The 25,126-nt window shown below is 43.7% G+C and overlaps 1 protein-coding gene across 6 annotated transcripts in view; it reads left to right on the top strand.

Moving 5' to 3' along the window:
* The window catches only part of CD99L2 (CD99 molecule like 2), a 137,743-nt gene that overhangs the window by 76,630 nt on the left and 35,987 nt on the right, over window positions 1–25,126 (top strand). For 5 of the 6 annotated variants that reach the window (XR_011023577.1, XM_068251029.1, XM_068251028.1 and 2 more), the window contains exons 4-7: window positions 4,407–4,487; window positions 13,863–13,922; window positions 14,879–14,938; window positions 17,526–17,573. Coding sequence is in view for 5 of the 6 variants with exons in the window: in XM_068251029.1 (XP_068107130.1) it covers window positions 4,407–4,487; window positions 13,863–13,922; window positions 14,879–14,938; window positions 17,526–17,573 (249 nt within the window). In the remaining variant the exon portion in view is untranslated. The remainder of the gene's footprint in view (window positions 1–4,406; window positions 4,488–13,862; window positions 13,923–14,878; window positions 14,939–17,525; window positions 17,574–25,126) is intronic. The other variant, XM_068251032.1, reaches the window with a different exon arrangement.

The following is a 25,126-nucleotide window of genomic DNA, read 5'->3' as shown; positions in this document are numbered from 1 at the left end:
GCCCCATCCAATTTTGCAAGGGGGGGCCAGGGATTTCTAGTTACGTCCCTGCGCGGTGTATATATATATATGTATGTATATAAGGTCATTTTTTTTTTTAATTCGCTTTCTGTTCTTTAATATTCAAGTTTTCAAGGTTTGTTGCATTTTGGGGTCTGATACTACCTACAGACTTGCCGCAGTCCAGACCTACCATTTATCTGTGCACCACTAAGCTCCAAATCTGTAATTCTGTGATTTACACTACTACATCTTATATATTATTAACCAGATATGAGTAGAGAGATGACTCAGCGCTATAGCACAAGCCGATGGCTCATAACTATTGATTTTTTTCCCCCTTCAAACAGTTTTAAATACAGTTACTTTAGAGTCATTCTTTATATCTCTCCAATTAATTTTGTATCTAGAATAACAAATCTAAAGGGCAGCTCGCATCCAGTTATTTTCTTCCGATGATTGATCAGATAACAAATACTGTGCATTACTGTGCATGTGATTATCTGAGCTTATCAGATTCTTCCACTGGGTGCTCTGTCTGTTTCTGAATCAAACATTGGATCAGTGCTGTTGCAATTTTGCAAAGCTGTACCTGAATTGCTATTGCTATGCCATGCACGTCTATAGGGATTCAGATGCGATCTGTGGAAAACTGCACCTGGCACAATTTTTTTTTTTTTTTTATGGCCACACGCGATGGCTGCTGCCTATTGATTTCAATAGGCTTCAATTCTGCATCCGAAATTGTGTGTGGAAAACTGCCCTGACTAACAGCTAGTGGAAATAGGCCCCAAAGTGTTTTTCAAGACTAGACCGGTCCCTAGCATGGAAATCTGTGTAGGTTTCTCATAGAACATAATAAGTCCAGTGGCTTACTGTATAAAAGGAGTATTCTTTACGTTGATCAGCTAAAACTTTAAAACTACCTACCTTATTTTAACTCTGCTTTGTACTGCCGTAACACCACTGATCTATCAAAGCATAGACTCCACAAAACCTCTAAAAGTGTTCTGTGATATCTTCCACCATTAGCAGTAGTGCTTGAAAGTGGACCTTTGCTAAGAGATTATGAAAGCTGCCATTGCTGTCCTGATTCTAAAACATAGTCCGTTACACACAAGCCACAATCGTACAGGTAATATAGGCACATCTGATGTGTATACACCTGAGATAGAGCCTCAGAAAGTTCACAGAAGATTGGTGCAGAACCAGAGAAGATGTTTTTCTAGATCAAAGTTAATAACTGCGTTCAGAATTTCCCAGTAAAGGAGAGTTTTAGGTCCTGTAGGTTCCAAGATGGGGCCTCCAGGGATACTTTCTGAACCTGAGTACAGAAAGTGTGCAATAATTGTTTAAATAAAATCAGGCAAGTTCATAAATGTGGGCACTGTTGTCATTGTATTGATTCCAAAACCTTTAGAACTAACTGGAACTCAAATTTGCTTGGTAAGGTCAGTGACCCCTGACTTACATACACAGGTGAATCAAATTATTAAGAGAGTATTTAAGGGAGTAATTTGTAAGTTTCCCTCCTCCTTTTAATTTTCTCTGAAGAGTAGCAACATGGGGGTCTCAAAACAACTCTCAAATGACCTGATGACAAAGATTGTTCAGGATACAGAAAGCTGTCTCAGAGATTTCAGCTGTCTGTTTCCACAGTTAGGAACATATTGAGGAAATGGAAGACCACAGGCTAAGTTCAAGTTAAGGCTCAAAGTGGCAGACCAAGAAAAATCTCCAAAAAACAAAAGCAACGAATGGTGAGAACAGCCAGTCAACCCACAGACCAGCACCAAAGACCTACAACATCCTCTTGCTGCAGATGGAGTCACTGTGCTTTGTTCAGTTATTCGGCGCACTTTACACAAGGAGGTGCTGTATACAGAGGAAGCCTTTTCTCCGCCCACAGCACAAATAGAGCTGCTTGAGATATGCTAAAGCACATTTGGACAAGCCAGCTTCATTTTGGAATAAGGTGCTTTGGGCTGCTGAAATAAAAATTGAGTTATTTGAGCATAAGAAGGGGTGTTATGCATGGAGGAAAAACACAGCATTTTAAGAAAAACACCACTACCTACAGTAAAATATGGTGGTGGTTCCATCATGCTGTGGGGCTGTGTGGCCGGTGCAGGGACTGGAAATCTTGTCAAAGTTGAGGGACACATGGATTCCACTCAGTATCAGCAGATTCTGGAGACCAATGTCCAGGAATCCGTGACAAAGCTGAAGCTGCGCCGGGGCTGGATCTTTCAACAAGACAACAACCCTAAACACTGCTCAAAATCCACTAAGGCATTCAAGCAGAGGAACAAGTACAACGTTCTGGAATGGCCATCTCAGTTCCCAGACCTGAATATAATTGAAAATCTGTGGTGTGAGTTAGAGAGCTGTCCATACTCGGAAGCCATCAAACCTGAATAAACTAGAGATGTTTTGTAAAGAAGAATGGTCCAAAATACCTTCAACCAGAATCCAGACTCTCATTGGAACCTAGAGGAAGCGTTTAGAGCCTGTCATTTCTGCAAAAGGAGGATCTAGTAAATATTGATTTCATTTCTTTTTTTGTGGTGCCCATATTTATGCACCTGCCTAATTTTGGTTAAACAATTATTGCACACTTTCTGTAAATCCAATAAACTTCACTTAACTTCTCAAATATCACTGTGCAGTGTTCTCCCCCAAAAATGTTTTCCAGCCGGGTGGCATGAAATAGTAGCCGGGTGGCATGAAAAAGTAGCCGGGTGGGACGAGATGAGAATGCAGGGCCAGTGCTTCTGTGAGTCACCAAAACTAGCCGGGTGGAGCACCCGGCTAAAAGAGCCTGGGGAGAACACTGCTGTGTGTGTCTCCTATATGATATATTTAACTGATGTTTTTTATCGTAACAAATATATATATATATATATATATATATATATATATATATATATATATATATATATATATATATATATATATATTCTCTTTATGGAGATGATTTCATTTTTCAGCACGACCTGGCACCTGCTCACAGTGCCAAAACCACTGGTAAATGGTTTACTGACCATGGTATTACTGTGCTCAATTGGCCTGCCAATTCTCCTGACCTGAACCCCATAGAGAATCTGTGGGATATTGTGAATAGAAAGTGGAGAGACGCAAGACCCAACACTGGTTGAGCTTAAGGCCGCTATCGAAGCATCCTGGGCCTTAATAACACCTGAGCAGTGCCACAGGCTGATTGCCTCCATGCCACGCCGCATTGAAGCAGTCATTTTTGCAAAAGGATTCCCGACCAAGTATTGAGTGCATAACTGAACATAATTATTTGAAGGTTGACTTTTTTGTTTTAAAAACACTTTTTTCTTTTATTGGTCGGATGAAATATGCTAATTTTTGGGGTTTTCATGAGCTGTATGTCAAAATCGTCAATATTAACACAATAAAAGGCTTGAACTACTTCAGTTGTGTGTAATGAATCTAAAATATATGAAAGTCATGTTTATCAGTACATTACAGAAAATAATGAACTTTATCACAATATGCTAATTTTTTGAGAAGATCCTGTATGTATTTATATTTATTCCCCAGACCTTCATTTTGCATTGGTCCATGGTCCTCTTCTGATGCTCACACTTATTGTAGGTAGTTATGGGGGTGCACAGTGGTCAAAATGGGCATCTGACTGATCCGTGTTTTAGCTACATGACCAGGAAGCCCAATAATGTTCCACCAGCATAGGCCAGTTCGATTTTAAATCTCCGTAGAATTAAAAAAAACAACAAAAAAACCTGTGAATCTTCGTAAACTAAGTATGTTTATGAGAGACATGACCTTTCATGTCTTGTGTATTATTGCTTTTAACCACATTGCAGCATCCTCAGTCCACCTCTATACTTATGTGCTGTAAAGCCCAAGTTCCGTCTAGTGCTATTTTGAATGCGCTGAATCATATTCTATTAAGTTCTTTTTCTTGCAAGAGGAATATTTATTTATCCTGCTGCAACAAATCCCAAGTCTATAGCTCGTCACTGCTGAAAGCTTGGTGCATCTGCATAGCCCCTCTCTCCTATCTGAAAGTCTGGCCTTGGTTCCACCCAGTCACATAGTAGTTGTAATGATGCAGCCTATGTCACTGGAGGTTGTCTATGACATCTGGGTGGAATCCCTGCTGCAACCACACCTCTCTAGTGATGGACTCTCTGCAGAAGCAGCTACCATGTTACTGAAAGGAGTACAGACTCCTGGAAAGATGATGTGGAGCAGGGAGGACCTGTGGGTTGCTGAATCGTGTAATTTAATTTTTACATTGCTAAAATGGAATTTCTCTCAATGTCAATTTAAAGCCACATTTTTAAAATATTCTGTTGTAACGAAATAAATGAGCCAGTTGTTGTAAATGCCTAACCTCCATGTTTTCTCTACAGATGATTTTGACCTGTCAGACTTCTTTGATCCTGCTACTCCACCACCAAAGGTTGTGCCTAAAGTTCCTCCTAGAAGACCAGGTAATCCTAGAACCAAATAGCTGAAGCTCATTAACCTCTTGAGGACTGCAGGGCTAAACCCCCCTAGTGACCAGGCAATTTTCAGTAAAATTGGCCACTGCAGCTTTAAGGCCAAGCTGCAGGGCCGCACAACACAGTGTGATTCCCCCCCCCCCTTTTCTCCCCACCAACAGAGCTCTCTGTTGGTGGGGTCTGATCGCTCCCCCCATGTTTATTTTTTTTATTTTTTTTTATAAATGTTATTGTTGTCCTTTTTAAAAAAACAAAACAAAAAAACCTTGTTTCTTTAAATCCCTTCCCTCCCTCCCTCCCTCCCTCCCTCCCTCCCTACAGCCAGCCAATTATGGCGATCGGCTGTCATAGGCTTCTGCCTATGAGAGCAAATCGCTCTCTTGTCCCCCAGGGGGACAGCCGTGTCACACGGCTGTCCCCAGTGCAGTGCTGCTGATGATCGCAGCGCTGCACCATGTAAATAGACGGTGATCTTAAATAGACGACGAGATCGCCGTCTAACGGTCTCCCGAGCGGCGATAGCCGCTCGGAGACTGAAGGCGGGGCGGAGCTCCGCCCCCCAAGCAGGAGATGCGCGCAGCCTGCGCGCGATCTCCTGCACAACAGAGCCCCAGGACTTTACGCCAAATGGCGTTAGGCGGTCCTGGGGCTGCCGCCGCGGCCACGCCCACCGGCATGACGCGGTCGGCAAAAGGTTAACAAAACTGGAGAAAACCACAACCCTTTGGTGTGGAAATTTAATTGGTTTAGAGCTTTTCAACCTTTTCACTAATTGTACCACTTCTTTCCCCTGAAAATTTTCAAATACCACCAGTGTGCCTGCGCAGTAGAGCGGACCTGATCTGGCTTGGATGCTTCTGCCGGAGCCCAAGTAGAGAGCTGTTACTGCGAATGCCTACAAGCCCTGACAAGGAGATCTTTGGGGGACCGTAGCACTGGATTCCCTCTACTGAGGAGGAAGGTGGAAGCCTCTTTAGGATCCAGAGGCTTCCCCCTTCAGAGCTAAATAACCGCCAGGGGCACTGTTTTTTGGGGGTTTTTTTTTCTTCTTACAGGTACACTTACAGCTTTTCTTACAGGTACAGCTGCTGGGTTACCTCTGATCTGAGGTAAAATCAGATCAGCAGTAGCCCGACAGCAGTGAAGAGACAGCCAGGGGAACTGTGCACAGTGACGGAGCTTATACTTCAAATACAGGAAGTGACATCACTGCTCACTTGTATTTGAAGTATATGTGCCATCAATGTGCACCGTTTGCCTGGCTGATCTGAGGTCTGAAGTATTCAGGGCAGCAGAGTAAGGAGCAAGTGAAGGGGAGCTAACTTTGTGGAGACAGGACCAGGACAAGTGGCAGGCAAACCTGTCGTGTACCACTTGGCCAACAGTACCACTGGTGGTATGTGTACCACAGGTTGAAAAGCACTGGTTTAGAGGGTGTAGAGCCTCATATACAGTAGGTTGCAAAAGTATTCGGCCCCACTTGAATTTTTCCATGTGAAAGACCAATACAAAGTGGTGTACACGTGAGAAGTGGATCGAAAATCATACATGATTCCAAACCTTTTTTACAAATAAATAACTGCAAAGTGGGGTGTGCGTAATTATTTGACCCCCTGAGTCAATACTTTGTAGAACCACATTTTGCTGCAATTACAGCTGCCAGTCTTTTAGGGTATGTCTCTACCAGCTTTGCACATCTAGAGACTAAAATCCTTGCCCATTCTTCTTTGCAAAACAGCTCCAGCTCAGTCAGATTAGATGGACAGCGTTTGTGAACAGCAGTTTTCAGATCTTGCCACAGATTCTCGATTGGATTTAGATCTGGACTTTGACTGGGTCATTCTAACACATAGGCCCAGTGCACACTGGGCGGATCCGCCGGCCGCATCCGCTTGAAAATCCGCGTGGCTAATGTATCTCTATGGGCTGGTGCACACCGGCGGTTTGAGGTTTTTAGCAAGCCGCAAACGTGCCTCTTGCTGCACGTTTGCGGTTTGCTTAAAACCTCAAACCACCGGTGTGCACCAGCCCATAGAGATACATTAGCCACGCGAATGCTGATGCGGCCGGCGGATCACATACAAAATACGCTCGATGTGCAACCGGCAAATATCGGCTCTCTGCTCCCAAAACCACTACCGTTTTGACGATCTGCTAGCGGTTTTGGTGTGCACTGGGCCATAGATATGTTTTGTTTTAAACCATTCCATTGTTACCCTGGCTTTATGTTTAGGGTCATTGTCCTGCTGGAAGGTGAACCTCCGCCCCAGTCTCAAGTCTTTTGCAGTCTCCAAGAGGTTTTCTTCCAAGTTTGCCCTGCATTTGGCTCCATCCATCTTCCCATCAACTCTGACCAGCTTCCCTGTCCCTGCTGAAGAGATGCACCCCCTGAGCATGATGCTGCCACCACTATATTTGACAGTGGGGATGGTGTGTTCAAAGTGATGTGCAGTGTTAGTTTTCCGCCACACATAGCGTTTTTCATTTTGGCCAAAAAGTTCCATTTTGGTCTCATCTGACCAGAGCACCTTCTTCCACATGGTTGCTGTGTCCCCCACATTAGGGGTCCCCAACCACCGGGCCGCGGCCCACTGCCGGTCCGTGGGCAGTTGCCAGCTGGGCCGCGGCGGGTCTGGCCTCTCGCCCCTCCTCCCCCCACGGCCACCGCTCCTGTCATCTTATGAGCTGGTGGCCGCTTCCTGTCACTGATTCCGCGTAGCTTCTGTCCTCCGTATAGCATCTCCTATTACAGCAGCGCTTCCTGTGCGGCTGCTGTAAGGAGGGAAGGAGGCGGGGCAGCGGCTTCCTGTAGCGGCGTTCGCCGTTACCATGGGAACCGCTGCCCGCCTCCTTCCCTCCTTACAGCAGCCGTGCGACGCGCTGCTGTAAATAGAAGATGCTGTACGGAGGAGAGCGGCTACGAGAATCTGTGACAGGAAGCGGCCGCCAGCTCATAAGGTAACAGGAGCGGCGGCCGCGGGGGGGAGGGTGGCCTACACTGGGGCACATGGGGCGCTACACTGGGGCACATGGGGCACTACACTGGGGCACATGGGGCACTATTCTAGCTATACTGGGGCACTATTCTAGCTATACTGGGGCACATGGGGCACTATTTTAGCTATACTGGGGCACATGGGGCACTATTCTAGCTATACTGGGGCACATGGGGCACTATTCTAGCTATACTGGGGCACATGGGGCACTATTCTAGCTATACTGGGGCACATGGGGCACTATTCCAGCTATACTGAGGCACATGGGGCACTATTCTAGCTAAACTGGGGCACTATTCTAGCTATACTGGGGCACTATTCTAGCTATACTGGGGCACATGGGGCACTATTTCAGCTATACTGGGGCACTATTCTAGCTATACTGGGGCACATGGGGCACTATTCTAGCTATACTGGGGCACATGGGGCACTATTCTAGCTATACTGGGGCACATGGGGCACTATTCTAGCTATACTGGGCACTATACTAGCTATCCTGGGGCACTATACTAGCTATCCTGGGGCACATGGGGCGCTATACTGGGGCACTATTCTAGCTATACTGGGGCACTATACGAGCTATACTGGGGCACACTGGGCACTATATTAGCTATACTGGGTCTCTATACTAGCTCCCTATACTGGGGCAACTGTGCTTGCTGTGCCGCCGCGAATATCCCGAACCCCCCCCCCCCCCCCCCCCGGGCCCCAGAGAAAATTTTGGACGGTTACCGGTCCCCGGGCCGAAAAAGGTTGGGGACCCCTGCCCCACATGGCTTGTGGCAAACTGCAAACGGGACTTATGCTTTCTGTTAAAAATGGCTTTCTTCTTGCCACTCTTCCATAAAGGCCAACTTTGTACAGTGTATGACTAATAGTTGTCCTATGGACAGAGTCTCCCACCTGAGCTGTAGATCTCTGCAGCTCGTCCAGAGTCACCATGGGCCTCTTGACTGCATTTCTGATCAGCGCTCTCCTTGTTTGGCCTGTGAGTTTAGGTGGATGGCCTTGTCTTGGTAGGTTTACAGTTGTGCCATACTCCTTCCATTTCTGAATGATCGCTTGAACAGTGCTTCTTGGGATGTTCAAGGCTTTGGGAATCTTTTTGTAGCCCAAGCCTGCTTTAAATTTCTCAATAACTTGATCCCTGACCTGTCTTGTGTGTTCTTTGGACTTCACGGTGTTGTTGCTCCCAATATTCTCTTAGACAACCTCTGAGGCCCTCACAGAGCAGCTGTATTTGTACTGACATTAGATTACACACAGGTGCACTCTATTTGGTCATTAGCACTTATCAGGCAATGTCTATAGGCAACTGACTGCACTCAGATCAAAGGGGGTCGAATAATTATGCACACACCACTGTGCAGTTATTTATTTGTAAAAAATGTTTGGAATCATGTATGATTTTCGTTCCACTTCTCATGTGTACACCACTTTGTGTTGGTATTTCATGTATAATTCCAATAAAATTGATTCATGTTTGTGGCAGTAATATGACAAAATGTGGAAAACTTCAAGGGGGCCGAATACTTTTGCAACCCACTGTAAATGTATCTAGCTATAGTTTGGTAGAATACTATGTGCTAAAAAAAATCTCAGCAATGATCAGGACTTTTTTGTCATATTTACATCTCCTAAATGAAAGAAAGACTTTGCGACTGTTTACAGCCATGGATAATAGGGCAGGAAACCCCACCCAATCATTTTAAAAAGCTGACTGTCATAGGAAGGTGCTGAGTGACCGGGGGTCACCTTGAAGGGATCTGGTCTTAACATTATTGTATACCATATATGAGAGCTGCTTTGAGCCCAATAACCAGTTTTCTTTGAGATCCATGCTTTGATGCTAAGATCCAAAATGTAGTAGGCTGAGAATCAACAGATTACAGTAGGGAAAGTGAACTTGCGTGCTTCTGCTTGGTGTCTTCCACCACAAAGTGCAAACCTAGACAAATAAGAAGTATGTTTTTTTCCAGAGTAAAATGAGCCATAAATTACTTTTCTCCTATGTTGCTGTCACTTACAGTAGGTAGTAGAAACCTGACAGAAGTGATAGGTTCATCTCTTCATAGGCGTTCTCAGCAAGGCTTTTATTCTTTATAAAAAATATTTCCTAAAAAAGGATTCAAACAATGATGCTGGACAGCTTCCCTGCTCGCTACAGGTTTTTTTTGGCAGCTGGACAGAGCAACCGCCATTCACTAAGTGCTTTTGAAAATAAGTAAATCCCTGAGAACCCCAGTGAAGAGATGGACTAGTCCAAAACTTTTCGCTTCAGTCAGATTTCTACTACCTACTGTGACAGCAACCTAGGAGAAAATTAATTTATGGCTTATTTTACTCTGGAAAAAAAACTTCTTATTTGTCTGTTTGCATGTATTTTACAATTTTTTGCTGTAGTGCCCCATTTAAAATGCACCTGAGATGCACTGTGGTAGTCAGACTTGAGTCAGAGACTGCATGCTTGATTAGGGTCTGTGGCTAAAAGTACTAGAGGCAGTGGGTGCATAGGCTGCAGGATCATGACGCAGTGCGCATGCGCTGATAATTCAAAATTCAGTGGCCTACATCCTGTCCTGTAAGGGAGCGCATCACTGATCGGGGTCGGGGTCGGAGCTACTTTCATCACTCTGTCGGTGTACTTTGCCCGCAGGGTGATTTAAACATGAAATGGTGCGGTGTGATTATCCCGCGGTTCTGGATGTGAGCCTGGCTTCAGGGGCATAAAGAGATGATTTGCATATTTGGGCGTGATCATGGGAAACCACAGTTTCTCACTTGAAGCTGAATTATCACAAATACTTTCTGTTAAGTACATTATACTTGCAAGTTGAATTGGGTGATTTTACTCTGCGTTGGACTAGCCATATCAACTCTGAATTCCATTTCAAATTGAGCACTTTGCTTAAAGGGATACTGTAGGGGGGTCGGGGGAAAATGAGTTGAACTTACCCGGGGCTTCTAATGGTCCCCCGCAGGCATCCTGTGCCCGTGCAGCCGCTCACTGATGCTCCGGCCCCGCCTCCAGTTCACTTCTGTAATTTCTGACTTTAAAGTCAGAAAACCCCTGCGCCTGCGTTGCCGTGTCCTCGCTTCCCCTGATGTCACCAGGAGCGTACTGCGCAGGCACAGACCATACTGGGCTTGTGCTATACACTCCTGGTGACATCAGCGGGAACGAGGACACGGCAACGCAGGCGCAGGGGTTTTCTGAATTTAAAGTCGGAAATTCCAGAAGTGAGCCAGCCGGAGCATCGGTGAGCGGCTGCGTGGGCACAGGATGTCTGCGGGGGACCATTACAAGCCACGGGTAAGTTCAACTCATTTTCCCCCGACCCCCCTACAGTATTCCTTTAACCATATTCAACAGCTATGAAGAGAGGAAAATCACATTAAATATGCCTATAAAGGGACACTTAAGTGAAATAATGAGTGAAATGGTGGTTAGGGTCACGTGGAGTGAATGCAGGGGATCATGGTATGCATTATATTAGTGAAGCCACTGCATTACTATCAGTTGCAGCACTGCTCCAGTCTACTAAATGCGGCTACATGCTCTGTGAGGAAAAATGTGTGCTGCAGTGTTGTAATGTCACACACCAGCATGCTGCTTTGAACGTTACAGCTGCCTTCTATGACCTTTTTAACATCCTTGCAGAGTGCATGCAATGTATAGTATGCTGTATCAGCTAGCACTGCACATAATAGGGATGAGCCCTAAACTTGCTGCATGTTGAATGGTTTTATCGTGCTACTTGCGCTGTAGGAAGACTATATATGGGCCAATTTTCCTAGCAGATTAAATCTGTTTGATCAGATTTGGCATTAAGGTATTGATCCCTATGTATCCAATCAATAAACCTGCTGATTGATTTTAGTTCATGGCTGGAAAAGGTGATCAGTTATGGCAGAAAATCTTTGTCACACAAAATGTGATCACCAAAACTACTATTTACTATCTAATAAAACTACTATCTGATCTTGTATGGCATACTTTTCCCAATTATATATGTAAATAAGCTATTTCAAGGGCCATATTTTAATACGTGAGAAATGCCCTTTTAGTCTTTCATCAATTTTTAAAGTGAACCTGAGGTGAAAATAAACTGATAAGATAAACCATTGTATCTATCCTCCTACTCCTAAATATTACTTTCTAAGAAATCACACAGTTTCGTGTTTTATCTATCCTCTGTGCTCAGAAGCTGTTCTCTGTCAAAGAGTTTTGTGGCTGTTATTCATTATCAATGAGGGATACTGTATAGTCTGACTGAGAGAAACTGTCACTTGCATATTTACCTCTTTCAGGCAGAAAAAGGTAAAAAAGAACAATGTCAGTTATTTGTATGCTTGGCACTGTACATGCACATGCCTGTCTCATCTTGTCACCTCAGGTACCCTTTAACGCACTTCAGCAGATTATTTTTTTTTTTGTCTGAAGTATTATTACAAAGGCAATTTTTTTTTCCTGAAAAATAGCCTTTTAAATGTTTAGAAATATGGTGGAAATTAACTTTTAAAGGATACCCGGGCTAAGTGTGCCAGCGTCCTTCCTCCATTTAGCTGTAAAAATGCCCCATTTTGTCCAGTACGTCAGCACAGTTGGCACCTTTTGACCTTGACATACTTCTCTGTGCATGTGCAGTATGTCCTGATTACTGCGCTCCTCGGTGTGTGTGTGTGTGTGTGTGTGTGTGTGTGTGTGTGTTACCATCCTGACATACTGCATATGAGCAGAGAACTATGTTCGGGTGAAAGGGTGCCAACTTACCAGAGGAAAGGGGGCATTTATACAGCTACATGGAGGGTGGCGTTGGTAAGAAGCTGCGCACCTTCCCACACACAGGGCATCTGTTTTTAGTTTCAAGCTCAGGTATCCTTTAAGGCCCATATCCTATTACCGTATTTTTTGCCATATAAGACGCAACTAGGGTCCATGTTCCAGGAGCATCTTTAAGATGTTCTCCCCCAATTAGTGTCCTCCTGTGTTCCCCATCTGTCCCTAGTGTGTCCGCTTCTGTCCCCAGTGTGTGTCCTATTGCCCCCAGTATGTTACTAATGTGTGTCCTGCTGTCCCCAGTATGTCCCCTGTATGTCCCAAGTGTGTCTCCAGTATGTCCCCAGTATGTCCCTAGTGTGTCCTGCTGTACCCAGTATGTTCCTAGCGTATGTCTACTGTCCCCAGGTGTTCCCTGTATGTCCCCAGTCCATTTCTGCTGTCTGCATTATGTCCCTAGTGTGTGTCTTGCTGTGCCTAGGTGTCCCCATTCTGCCCACAGTGTACCTCCCCATGTATATCCGTAAACCCCGCCCCCGCCGCTGCTTGTGTCCATGCTCTCCCTGTGTGGTTCGCAACTGCCTGCTTGTGTTGCCGCTTTCCCCTGGTGTGAATAGCTGTACCGCATGTTACCTAAGCCAGTGCCTTCTGCGGGGATCGGAGACCTCTCTTCACACGCGGCTCCCCCTAGCTAATGCTTCTGCTGATGACGCAGCAGAAGCAATTACTAGAGTTGAAGTGCGGAAATGAAGAGAGGTCTCCAATCCCCGCAGAAGGCACTGAGTTAGGTAACATGAGCGCGGCACAGCTATTTAGAACGGGGGAAAGCGGGAACACAAGCAGGCAATTGCGACCACACAGGGAGAACATAGACACAAGCGGCGGTGGGGGTGTTTGCGGACATGCACGTGGTTTGTGGACAGGACCACACGGGGGAGCCATGGACACACGTGGGGCAGGGCAGTGCAGGGAATCCCTGCTGTGGCGGCGGGCATTTGTAAGTTGGGTATTCCCTGCCTTTGCCGTATAAGACGCAGGGACTTTTTCTCCCCATTTTTTGGGGTGAAAAAGTGCGTCCTATGCGGCGGAAAATACGGTAACTTTTCTCCTGGAGTTTTCTCCAAGGAGATATTTTCAAATTTTACCAATAAAATATATTTAAAGGTGCCAGCTAGCAAGAAAATACTCAAAATGAGTTTGAGATGACTATTTTTTTAATTGCGAAGTGCTAAAAAGTTGTTTTAAGATCATTTCCTGGGAGAAAACTCATGGGGGAAAAAGTTAATTGCAATTTACTTATTACCTTAAATTCTCTTTAAAGTTAATTTAATATATTTTACAATTGAAAAAGAACCCAAAAGTTGGCAAATAAAAGTACCGTCAAAATTATCTTGAGTATTTTCTTGCTTGCTGATGGTTTAAAAAGGATTTTATGGCAAGGTGGGAAAATATCACCTTGTCATAACCTAAGACCAACTCAGGAGAAAAAGCGAATTGCAGTTTGGGCTAAAGAGTTTAACAGGTGGAGAAATGTTGGAAAGCTTGGCTTTTCACTGCTTTATAAAATGGCTGTATTATCATGCACAGATATTCCCATGACAACAAGAAAACCTCGTCCATCAACCAACAAGCCACACAAAAAGCCAGGTACCATTCTGCTCTTACTTTATATGTATGGAGTATAAAAATGTCTGTTGAACAATTGTGATTTTAGCTTTAGGCTTTACTGTATGTGTTTTGTTGTTGTTGTGCATTTGGTAACTATACTCTCTTTTGGAAGTGCCTGTTTCCACAAAACCTGACTCTGTCACTTGTCTTTCACTGTATGCATAGTACATACATTGCCTTATTTGTGCAGCCACATATCATAAAAGGAACTTATCTAAATGATATTTGTATATAAATTGACCATTCACCCTAAATTTCTCTCCACTTGATCCAACATTACTCTGAGTGTAGTCTCATCTTGCTGCCTGGTGTTACAGAATCGGCCCACTGTTTTCTGAGACTGCCAATTTGCTTTTTGTTTAAGCATACAGATCTTACTGAGAGAGATGAAGGCCCAAAGGGCTAGGCTTGCTCCATATCATTAAGGTTTTATGCTGTACATGTTAGAAGCACTAGAGTGTTGTACTATGTTAGCCATCAGTAAAAGTAAGGAGTTTTGAATCAGGATGATACCATTTATTGGCTAACTTAGAAATGAATAAACAGTAAGCTTTTGGCTAATAATAAGCCTTCATCGGACTTGGTTCCTGAACCAAAGTGGAACCAAGTCCTGAGTTAGTTTACAGCTATACATTTGGCTGGAAGAAAAGGAACTCCTGTTATTGTGCTGGTTCACATTACATACAAAGTGAACGTATCAAGTCAGTATTATAGCTGGGACATCTAACTCATGTCAAAAGACCATGTACACTACTCTTAATGGGTGTTTCTTCAACTTCACATAATGTAAAAATGGATGACCTCTTTCCCTTGATTCTGGTGACTGATTCCTGACTCTCTGAACCACACATGTGAATTATATGCTTTTCCTACACTAAGGTGATTGCTTTACTTGCTTTGTCATTATCTTCATTTCCATATTTTGTTTTCAAAAGCTGCGGGTGAGTTTGACTTGTCCGATGCCTTGGATAACAATAACGATCCGAAAGGAAAAGGTATGTAACCAGTGGGCCTGAATAATTCATTATATGTTACTTTTTTCCTATAGTCCATATAGATTTAGATGGGATACAGTTACTGCCCAGTGTAATATATTCTTTATATCCAGTGTAATACTTTCCTGTTTAGCAGCATAGGTTTGCTGTAAAACTAGGAGGAGGACCTACAAAAGTACACCACCTGTGAATGGGCATTACATGGGTACAATAATCTGAAACAAATAGCCCAACCCTGTTACAGATATATACCGTACTCCCTGATTGGGGAACAGCAATCCATTCCCTGCATCGGGCGTACACTGCTCTATGCATGATTTTGTAGTGTTCTGTGCAGCCTGCTTTGTGATCTTGATATTTCACTTTGTAGAAATTGGCTCCAGTTTGATTTATTCCTATGCAGGTTGTTAAAAATAATCAGCTTTAGGAAAATCAGGACAATACCGTCACATCCCATCACAATAATCCAATCTGCCTTAAATGGACCCTGAGCAGAGGAATAAGATTAAAATCTGGAGTTACCTGGGGCTTCCTCCAGCCCCTTTGTAGGCCAGGAGGTCCCCCAGCATCCTCTGGGTCCCTTCCGCGGTCCCGCTGGTGGCTCCGTTAATGTCGTGCATGTGCAGCCCGTACGTGCACTCGGCATATCACACTGGTCGCTGTCAGCATCCTGCACTCGTGCGGTTCTCTAAAGACTGAACTGCGTTTGTACTGGACGCTTATGGCGACCAGCGTGATGATACACGCATGGGCCGCACATGCACGACTTCAGCTGAAGTCGCCAGATGAATGGAGCCACCTGCGGAAGAGACCCAGAGGATGCAAGGGTACCTTGCGGGCTACGAGGGGCTGGCGGAAGCTCCAGGTAGGTCCAGATTTTAATTTTATGCCTCTGCTGAGGGCCCCCTAGCCTCCACGACAGGGCCAGCCAAACGAACAAGCGATTGCAAAACTTGTATTTTCTGTGCACCAACCAACTCAAGGGCCAACTCATTTGCATACTGCACGGAATCACAGAGTGCACGACATGGCTGCATTCAAAACAAGCACAAGTAGTTCAAACGACTTCTACACATGTGGTTAACTGCACAATATCAGCCCAACAGTCGTGTGAGTTATTCACCAGTTGGATTGGGCAAGCCGCCTGTTATCAGTCTGTCGTCTAGTCCTTTACCATTCGTACACACGCCTGATTGTTATCCGACTGACCAAAATTAGACTACAATCAGACAGATTGGTTATGCGTATGTACAGCCATAAGGTTGTGTGGCAGTCTAATCCCTTATCACTTAAACAAGGCTATATTTGTCTTGCCTGTTATCAGTACACAGCTCTCCTGAACATTGCATGTCAGGTATTGGTACATAATACACATAATACAGAATTAGTAGACATCATAATTGGTATAGTGACAAATATATTGTGATCACAATTGACAGCAACTTACAGGACACAAAAAGGGAGAGAGCCTTGCCCCTGCAGGCTTACATTGTAAAGCTATGTACACCCACTGTTCTGAACCTGGCCGTGGTGGATGATAATGACCGCCATGGCTGAGAATCAGGAGTCAGAACAGTGTGTGTACAGTAGGCGCACAATGTCTGCAAAAGATGTGGCTTAGGAGGAAGCCTATAGATTCAGTTGTTAATCTACTCAGTTTTGCTTTAAAAAATGCTTATCCTAGAACATGGTCAAATTACCAGTGTTATCAGACTAGAATTCCTGTTCCTGTGCACTCCTATTAATCAGAGGCTTTGGTACCCTCTAACTGAACAACAAAATGCCAAGATCCACATTTCTCAGGGCGTTCTGAACAAATCCTACAGAGCAGGGTTGCCAACCATCCCTTTAATTACTGGTAATGCGAAGTTATACAGGTTCTGGCGTGATTTACATATAATCAGTGCCTAAACTGCATCTAACTAGCCACATGACCTGTATAATTCATGCATATTAGTAATTAAACGGATGAGTTGGCAGCACTGAACCGTAAAGTGCAGTACTGTCAGTTATATCACTTTTTTGGCAACTGGCAGGTTTCATTTAAAGGGCAACTGCAGTGAGAGGGATATGGAGGCTGCCATATTGATTTCCTTTTAAACAATAACAGTTGACTGGCTGCCCTGCTAGTCGGTTTGGCTGCAGTGGTGGCTGAATCACACCAGAAACAAGCATGCAGCTAATCTTCTCAGATCTGACCATAATGTCAGAAACCTCTGATCTGCTGCATGCCTGTTCAGGGTATATGGCTAAAAGTATAAGGGGCAGAGGATCAGCAGGATAGCCAGGCAACTGGTATTGCTTAAAAGGAAATAAATATCTCAGCCTCCATATCCCTCTCTCTTCAGTTGTCCTTTAAGGTTCATGGTTTCTTTCTCTTCATGGATTCCTAACACTTGGGTGATATAACTTTTTCAATTTTTGATTGTGGAGTTATGCTTTGAGGAGATGTGGGTTGGGTAGACCTGTATGTACCACTTTATTTAGAGGCCTGGAACTGTGATGATGATATACATGCTAAACCCTAAAAATACAATATTGTTTTTTTATACATACTGAAACGAATCCTGTGTTTTCGTGGCTGTAGATCCCACCATTAGAGATAAAGATAAGCCATCAGGTGGTGGAGGAAATGGTAAGGCATCTTCATCCAGCCTATGCTTCAGCTTTACCTCCTCACCGTATTCTAACTTCGCTACCTAACACTGTCCTGCCAACTAATTCTCTCTTTTACTGTATTAATCACACTTGATAGAAACCATACTAGTACAATTGCGCTTAATTGGCTAAGCACTTCTAAGCAATTGAAGCAAATTTGCATGTCTGTGCAGTATTGTGCAGTCAGCTGGGCTGCTTTCAGTTGCAGTCTTACTTTTTATTCTGCTATCTTTAAGCTTCTGGATCAGGTGTTGTGTCTGTCCTTTTTACTATGTACAGAGTCGTTTTATATAAAGTTTTTGTGTCTTTCCTTATGCTTTGATGATTCTTTAAGGCTCCAACATACACTGGAGACTGGAGTACATGAGCCTATTTTGACCTAACGTGTGACATTTACATTGGTCTCTTTGTATCATCCTATATACTCTTGTTTATGGTTTACTAGTTCTTGTTGGTTGTCTAGCATGGTTATATCTGATTTCATTAAGTGTCTTTTGTACCTGAACTTAAAATCTAAATAAATGTTCCTATCTAGGACACCACATACCCCATAAGTGCATGACTGTGACTAGATGGATATTTGCATTACCAGCTCTTTCAGCCTCCAGTTCTCATATGGAAATATATATAGACTTGAGGGTTTTGAGATTTGCACGTGTGTCCTGATTCTATGCGGCCCAGATTCAGCCATGGGTTCATGTCACTCTGAAGGAATGGCCACTGTGTATATAACTCCTAAGAACCTAGCTATGTGGAAATTACTGGCTGTAGGAACATCTGATTAGAAGCTTGGAGGGTAAGTATCTGACATAGCCAGCACCTTATGGGACCTGCTGTGTTGCTGGAAGATGTAGCAGAGATTTGGCAAGGTTTACCTTGGGCTTGTACGGAATTTTATTAATGAGCAGCGTACCTTTAATGCCTAGAATAGTGTTGTCTAGGTGCCCAGGGCAGCCAGGGCCGCGTTTTCTGAAGATCCTGTATAGAGGAGCTTTAGGACTGGGCGTTTCATGAGGCAATGTGTTTATTGGCTAAATGTCTATAGAACAATGGCTTTTACTTGCTGTTCACCATTCCTACATAGACCCCACCTCTTTGTACACAGTACCTCAGGATTTGCCCACCCAAAGCTAATGCTTGGTACACACAATGCGTTTTTTAAAAATTTACATTTACTTCTAAGAGAAATCGACCAGAAAAACGATCGGAAATTATATCGGATATAATGGAAATTATCTATCGAACCATCTATCCAACACAAAATTGTATGGTGTGCGCACCTAGCATTACAACAGGAGAACTGGAGCAGAAAGTGGAGCAACTGCCCGGATCAAGAAATCAAAACGAGTGCTCTGAGCAGTTGCGTCACATAAGCTTCAATTTTCCTTGCATGGGTTTTCATGAAATTCGCCAATACATTTTCCTCAAAGTGGATGCCGCTGTCAGATCTGCATTAAAGACTTGGCAGACTCTCCCTCGTCACACGCGAGTCATGCTGGGTCCTGATGGCTTCAGAGTGGGTAAAGGTAGAAACACACTGTACAGGTAGTCCCAGCCTTACGAACGCCGGTACGAACAGCATGGATTCTGCGTTTCCATGGGAGCAAGTCAAAAAAAAAATATTTTTTTTTTAAATTAGACTTGTAGTTTTTGAGAAAATCGATTTTATAAAAATTCTAAGAAAAAATGGCTTTTAAACTTGTATAAGCAGGTACAGAGGGCAGAGGTGACACAGAGGGGGACACTGGAGGCACAGGGGGCACAGTGGAGGTACAGGGGACAGAGAGGGGGAAAATGAGTTGAAAATGAGTTTAACTTACCAGAGGCTTCTAACGGTCCCCCGCAGACATCCTGTGCATGCGCAGCCACTCACCGATGCTCCGGCCCCGCCTCCGGTTCACTACTGGAATTTCAGACTTTAAAGTCTGAAAACCACTGCGCCTGCGTTGCCATGTCCTCAATCCCGCTGATGTCAGCAGGAGCGTACTGCGCAGACACAGACCAATACTGGGCCTGCACAGTATGCTCCTGGTGACATCAGTGGGATCGAGGACACGGCAACGCAGGCACAGTGGTTTTCAGACTTTAAAGTCTGAAATTCCAGAAGTGAACGGGAGGTGGGGCCGGAGCATCGATGAGTGGCTGCGCGGGCACAGGATGTCTGCGGGGGACCATTAGAAGCCCCGGGTAAGTTCAACTCATTTCCCCCCGACCCCCCCCCCCCCCCCCCCCCCTACAGTATTCCTTTAAGAACAGATTCAGGTTAAGGGAAATAAAAACTCGAGATGCTAGCAAAATATTGTGCCTGTTTAACTCTCTTCTAAGGCCACATCTGGAATATGGAACTCAGTTCTGGGCACCACATTACAGGAAAGATATTGCCGTTTTAGAGCAGGTGCAGAGACGAGCAACAAAATTGATACGTGGGATGGAAGGTCTCACTTACCAAGTAAGGTTAGATAAACTGGGTTTATTTAGTCTAGCGAAAAGACACCTTAGAGGGAATCTAATTAAGGGCAATATAAAAGCTTGGCAGATGAGTTTTTTGTCCCTAGGCCTTCTCAAAGGACTAAAGGACATGATCTGCACATAGAGGAAAAACGTTTTAGCCATTTATATAGGAAAGGGTTCTTTACAGTAATGGCTCATACACACGGGGCACAACTGTCGCCACAAACACGTGGCACGCGCATGTTGTTTCGACAGGTCCTCCGTGTGTATGAGCCACGCGCCACTAACCGTCGCCAGTCAGCGCTGTCGCCAGGCGATTGACGTGGCCAATCGCCGGCAACAGCTGTAGCTAGTCCACCACGCGTACTGTGTTTGTGTATGCGGACTAGCGACAGCAACCCACACACTATGCACGGAGCTTCAGGCGGAGGGGAGGAACCTTCGGCGACAGCTTCCGCCGCATCTCTGTCCCTGTGCGGCTGCCGCACAGAGGAACCTGGCGACGAGCTGTCGCTGCTTTTTTTTTTCGTCTCTTGTCTGCTTGCAACTGCAGACATTTGTGCCTCGTGTGTATGAGGCTTAAAGAGAATCTGTATTGTTAAAATCGCACAAAAGTAAACATACCAGTGCGTTAGGGGACATCTCCTATTACCCTCTGTCACAATTTTGCCGCTCCCCGCCGCATTAAAAGTGGTTAAAAAACAGTTTTTAAAAGTTTGTTTATAAACAAACAAAATGGCCACCAAAACAGGAAGTAGGTTGATGTACAGCATGTCCACACATAGAAAATACATCCATACACAAGCAGGCTGTATACACCCTTCCTTTTGTATCTCAAGAGATCATTGTGTGTTTCTTTCCCCCTTTTGTGCTCTCATGCACTAACGTTTCAGGCTGCTCTTTTCTTCTTGCAAACAGCTTTGCCCTTGTCTGTAATCCTCAGTATGTGAAAGCCCAGCCAGCTCAGAGGACGATTTATCCAGCTTGTAAAAGATAAGAGAGAAGAGAGAATCTGCCATAATCTAAATAACACACAGGCAGTGTGCAGAGAGAGGCCTGGAGGGGGGAGATTAATCACAGAACCACAACACTGAAGAACTTGGCAGCCTTCCAGACACAGGCTGACAAGTCTGACAAGTGAAAGATACATTGATTTATTACAGAGACTGTTATAGTAGAAAGTGCTGCAGTAAGCCAGAACACATTAGAATAGCTTTTGGAACTTGTAGGATGATAAAAAACAGGATGCAATTTTTGTTACGGAGTCTCTTTAAAGAAAACCTGAACTGAAAATTAAAAATCAAAATAAACATACACAAGTCATACTTACCTCCTGTGTAGTCTACTCCTCAATCTATTTTTCCTCTCCTGCGTCCTGTTTGTTCACTGTGATCAATGGAATTCTCCGTCCTCCATTTTGAAAATGGCTATTACCCTATAACCGCTTCCTGGTCCGCACACTGTTAAATTGTAACATCGCCCACTTGAGCCATAGGGAAACATGGACACATCAGTTCTCCTCTCAGTTGTAACTGACAGCAACTGATATATTTCAGTTCTGGCAAAATGTTGTCAGAACTGGAAGGTATCACTGTAAGAAGAAAATGGTGAGCTTCTGAGAGGAACTGATGGCAAGGTGTTCATTTGAAGTTACCTCATGTGTTTATTTTCAATAATTTTACTCAGTACCGGTTCTCTTTAAGGCTGCTTTCACAGTAGGATGTTAAAGTCCCACGTTACAGCAACCTGTAACGCAGCCCAACTCAAAGTAATGAAAAATCAATGTGCTGTTCACAGTGCCCACGTTGCGTTACGCTACACGTTGAATGAAAGTGCAGCATGCTGTGTGTTGGTGTTTAGCTGCTTAGACTGCTTGCACATGCTCAGTGACTAGCCACATGGCTAATTAATATTCACTGCACTGTGGTAAGGTAATGCGGATCATGAATGAATCGTTAATTTGATCCGGATCTTTTTTGTGAGTCGAATCATCCGGATCATCACAATGAACGATTTGGTTCACATTGGATGTCTGTCTGGAAGAAACAAGAACATACAGAATGTACAGTGCAGGGAAAGTCTCTTGTCCTGCTAGTCATTTCACCCCCAGTCTGCTTCCCTAGTAAAATGATTCAAATGATTCGGTTCAAAGATTCAGATCTTTTCAATGATCCGATTCGAATCATCCGAATCCTTGAAAAGATCCGGACTTCCCATCACTATCCTGGAGCGGCTGTTCTATCAGTATAGATATAACAAAAACAGCGCACCAAGAGCCTCATAACATGGCTCAATCTGACGTCCAACTTCAACACCACCATGCGTTGTGTTAGGGGCACGCTATGCGACCTTAACGTCCCCTAAAACGCAACATCCAAGTGTGAAAGAGGCCTAAGAGTGATTAAGATGTGGAATGCATTGCCACAGGAAGTAGTTATGGCAAATTATATACCTGCATTTAAAGGGGGCTTAGATGCTTTCCTTGCGCTGAAAGACATCCATGGCTACAATTACTAGGTAATGCCTAATGATGTTGATCCAGGGATTTTATCTGATTGCCATCTGGAGTCAGGAAGGAATTTTTCCCCTTTTGGGGCTACTTGGACCATGCCTTGTGAGGGTTTTTCGCCTTCCTCTGGATCATCAGGGATATGTGAGGGAGCAGGCTGGTGTTGTACTTTGTTCTCTGGTTGAACTCGATGGACTTATGTCTTTTTTTCAACCCAAATAACTACGTAACGAACCTACAGTCCCTATCTCTTTCGTTAACCGTGGACTACCTGTATACTGCATTTTCACCATCATAGTCAGCAGTTTAACTTTGAATGCAGCCACGCAAAACAGTGCTGTTTCAAATGACTTGATGCAGAGAGTCCTAGCCTGCTAAAGCAACTCGGCAACATCCAAAATACTTTCAACAGTTTACAAAGTATTCAAAGTGGTGTGAATATAGGGGATGTTGAGAGTATAAGCAGTAGGATGCATAGCTTGTGCCCCCATTTATTCTCCATGTCAGCCTGCACCTGTTCTTCTTGAACATTTGATTTTGCATTACACAGGTTCAGCCCTAAAAATTGAAACACTTAAAGCTAGAGTTGCAGTGTGCTTTTCCATTTCAGCTGGTTAGGATTAGGGATCAAGATTTGCTAAGTAGCGGGGTGTAATGTCTATTTCATTTTGCTTCTGAGAACATGTTTATTGCCTGTATTAGCAATGTATTGGTTGATAAAGCTGTTGCTTGCTGGTGCCTGAAATAGAGCTGATATATAGGGAGATAAATGTTGAAGGACTTGCAATGGAAAGGCACCTCCCACCCCTTCCACAGAGTAGGTGGAAATAAAATAACTTAACATTTCTAAAAAATAAAAATAAAAAATATAGAAAGGCTTACCTTTTTCTGTAAGATCATCAATCAATGAAATCTCAAAAATGTTATTGTAAAAAAATTGGACTGCACATAAAAAACTGGACAACGCATTTCACTGGTGTTACCTGCTTCTTTAGAGCAGTGATGGCAAGGATGTGCCTAGTAGTGAAAAGTATCACTCTTGCCTTGCATCACTGTTTCCCCGGTTCGAACCCCGTCCAGAGCACTATCTGCATGGAGTTAGTATGTTCTCCCCGTGTCTGTGTGGGTTTCCTCTGGGCACTCCTGTTTCATAAAAACATACAGATAACTTAATTGGGTTCCTCATAAATTGGCCTTAGACCACAATACATACACTACACGATACATACATAGACATAGGACTATGGTAGGGATTCGATTTTGAGCCCCTCAGAGGTACAGTTATAAGACAATATACAGTATCCTCTGTACAGCACTGTAGAAGATGTTGGCGCTAAATAATACTAATAGTATACTGGCTCATACAAAATAATTATATCATCTCAATACACTTACAAATAAAATAAATGTGTGCAAATTACATAAACATTATCATTTTAAACTACATTATTTTGTATAATGACTTTTAATTAATAAATTGGTTTATAATCAAAACTTATTATGGTATTCAAACTAATGTAGTTTAAAGATAATCTTTATGAAATATGCACATATGTTCATTTTATTTTGTAAGTGTATTGGGATATTATCATTTTGTACGAGTCTGTAAACGTAGTGATACCTTGTATTACTTGGCACATCGTTGCTGTGCCTGACCCGAAGAAGCATTTAACATCCACATAACTCATTATCCAGTTTTGTGCAGTCCAATTTTATGTAATAGTCCAATTTTACTGAAACGGTAACGCCCTGTTTACACTTAAAGAGAATCTGTATTGTTAAAATCGCACAAAAGTAAACATACCAGTGCGTTAGGGGACATCTCCTATTACCCTCTGTCACAATTTCACCGCTCCCCGCCGCATTAAAAGTAGTCAAAAACTGTTTTAAAAAGTTTGTTTATAAACAAACAAAATGGCCACCAAAACAGGAAGTAGGTTGATGTACAGCATGTCCACACATAGAAAATACATCCATACACAAGCAGGCTGTATACAGCCTTACTTCTGAATCTCAAGAGATCACTTGTGTGTGTTTACCTTCTGTCCCCAGCTTCTCTCATGCACTGAACATTACAGGCTTCCTGCAGACAGCTCTGCCTATGTCGTTAATTCCTTAGTATGTGACAGACCAGCTCCTTTCACAGCCTCCAGAGGAGGATTTTTATCCAGCTCTCTTCTATCACTGATAAGATAGCAGAGAAGCTGATGGCTTATGTAAATAAAACACACACTGGAGTGTGCATAGAGGAACAGTTCAACACTGAAGAACTTGGCAGCCTTCCAGACACAGGCTGACAAGTCTGACAGGGGAAAGATACATTGATTTATTACAGAGATGGTTATAGTAGAAAGAGCTGCAGCAAGCCAGATCACATTAGAATAGGTTTAGGAACTTGTAGGATGGTAGAAAAAACGTTGTAATTTTTGTTACAGAGTCACTTTAATCAGTTGGTACGTGCGTTTTCTTCTCCATAGCAGTGCATTATGAGAAATCTTTTAGTTAAAATGCGTATGGTGTGAACTGTGCCATAGGAAAACATGGGCATTAGTTTGAAAATCAGTTGTCCT

This window comes from Hyperolius riggenbachi, chromosome 8 (genome assembly GCF_040937935.1).
Source record: "Hyperolius riggenbachi isolate aHypRig1 chromosome 8, aHypRig1.pri, whole genome shotgun sequence".
NCBI classification, from domain to species: domain Eukaryota; kingdom Metazoa; phylum Chordata; class Amphibia; order Anura; family Hyperoliidae; genus Hyperolius; species Hyperolius riggenbachi.
This window is presented reverse-complemented; position numbering and strand designations above follow the sequence as displayed.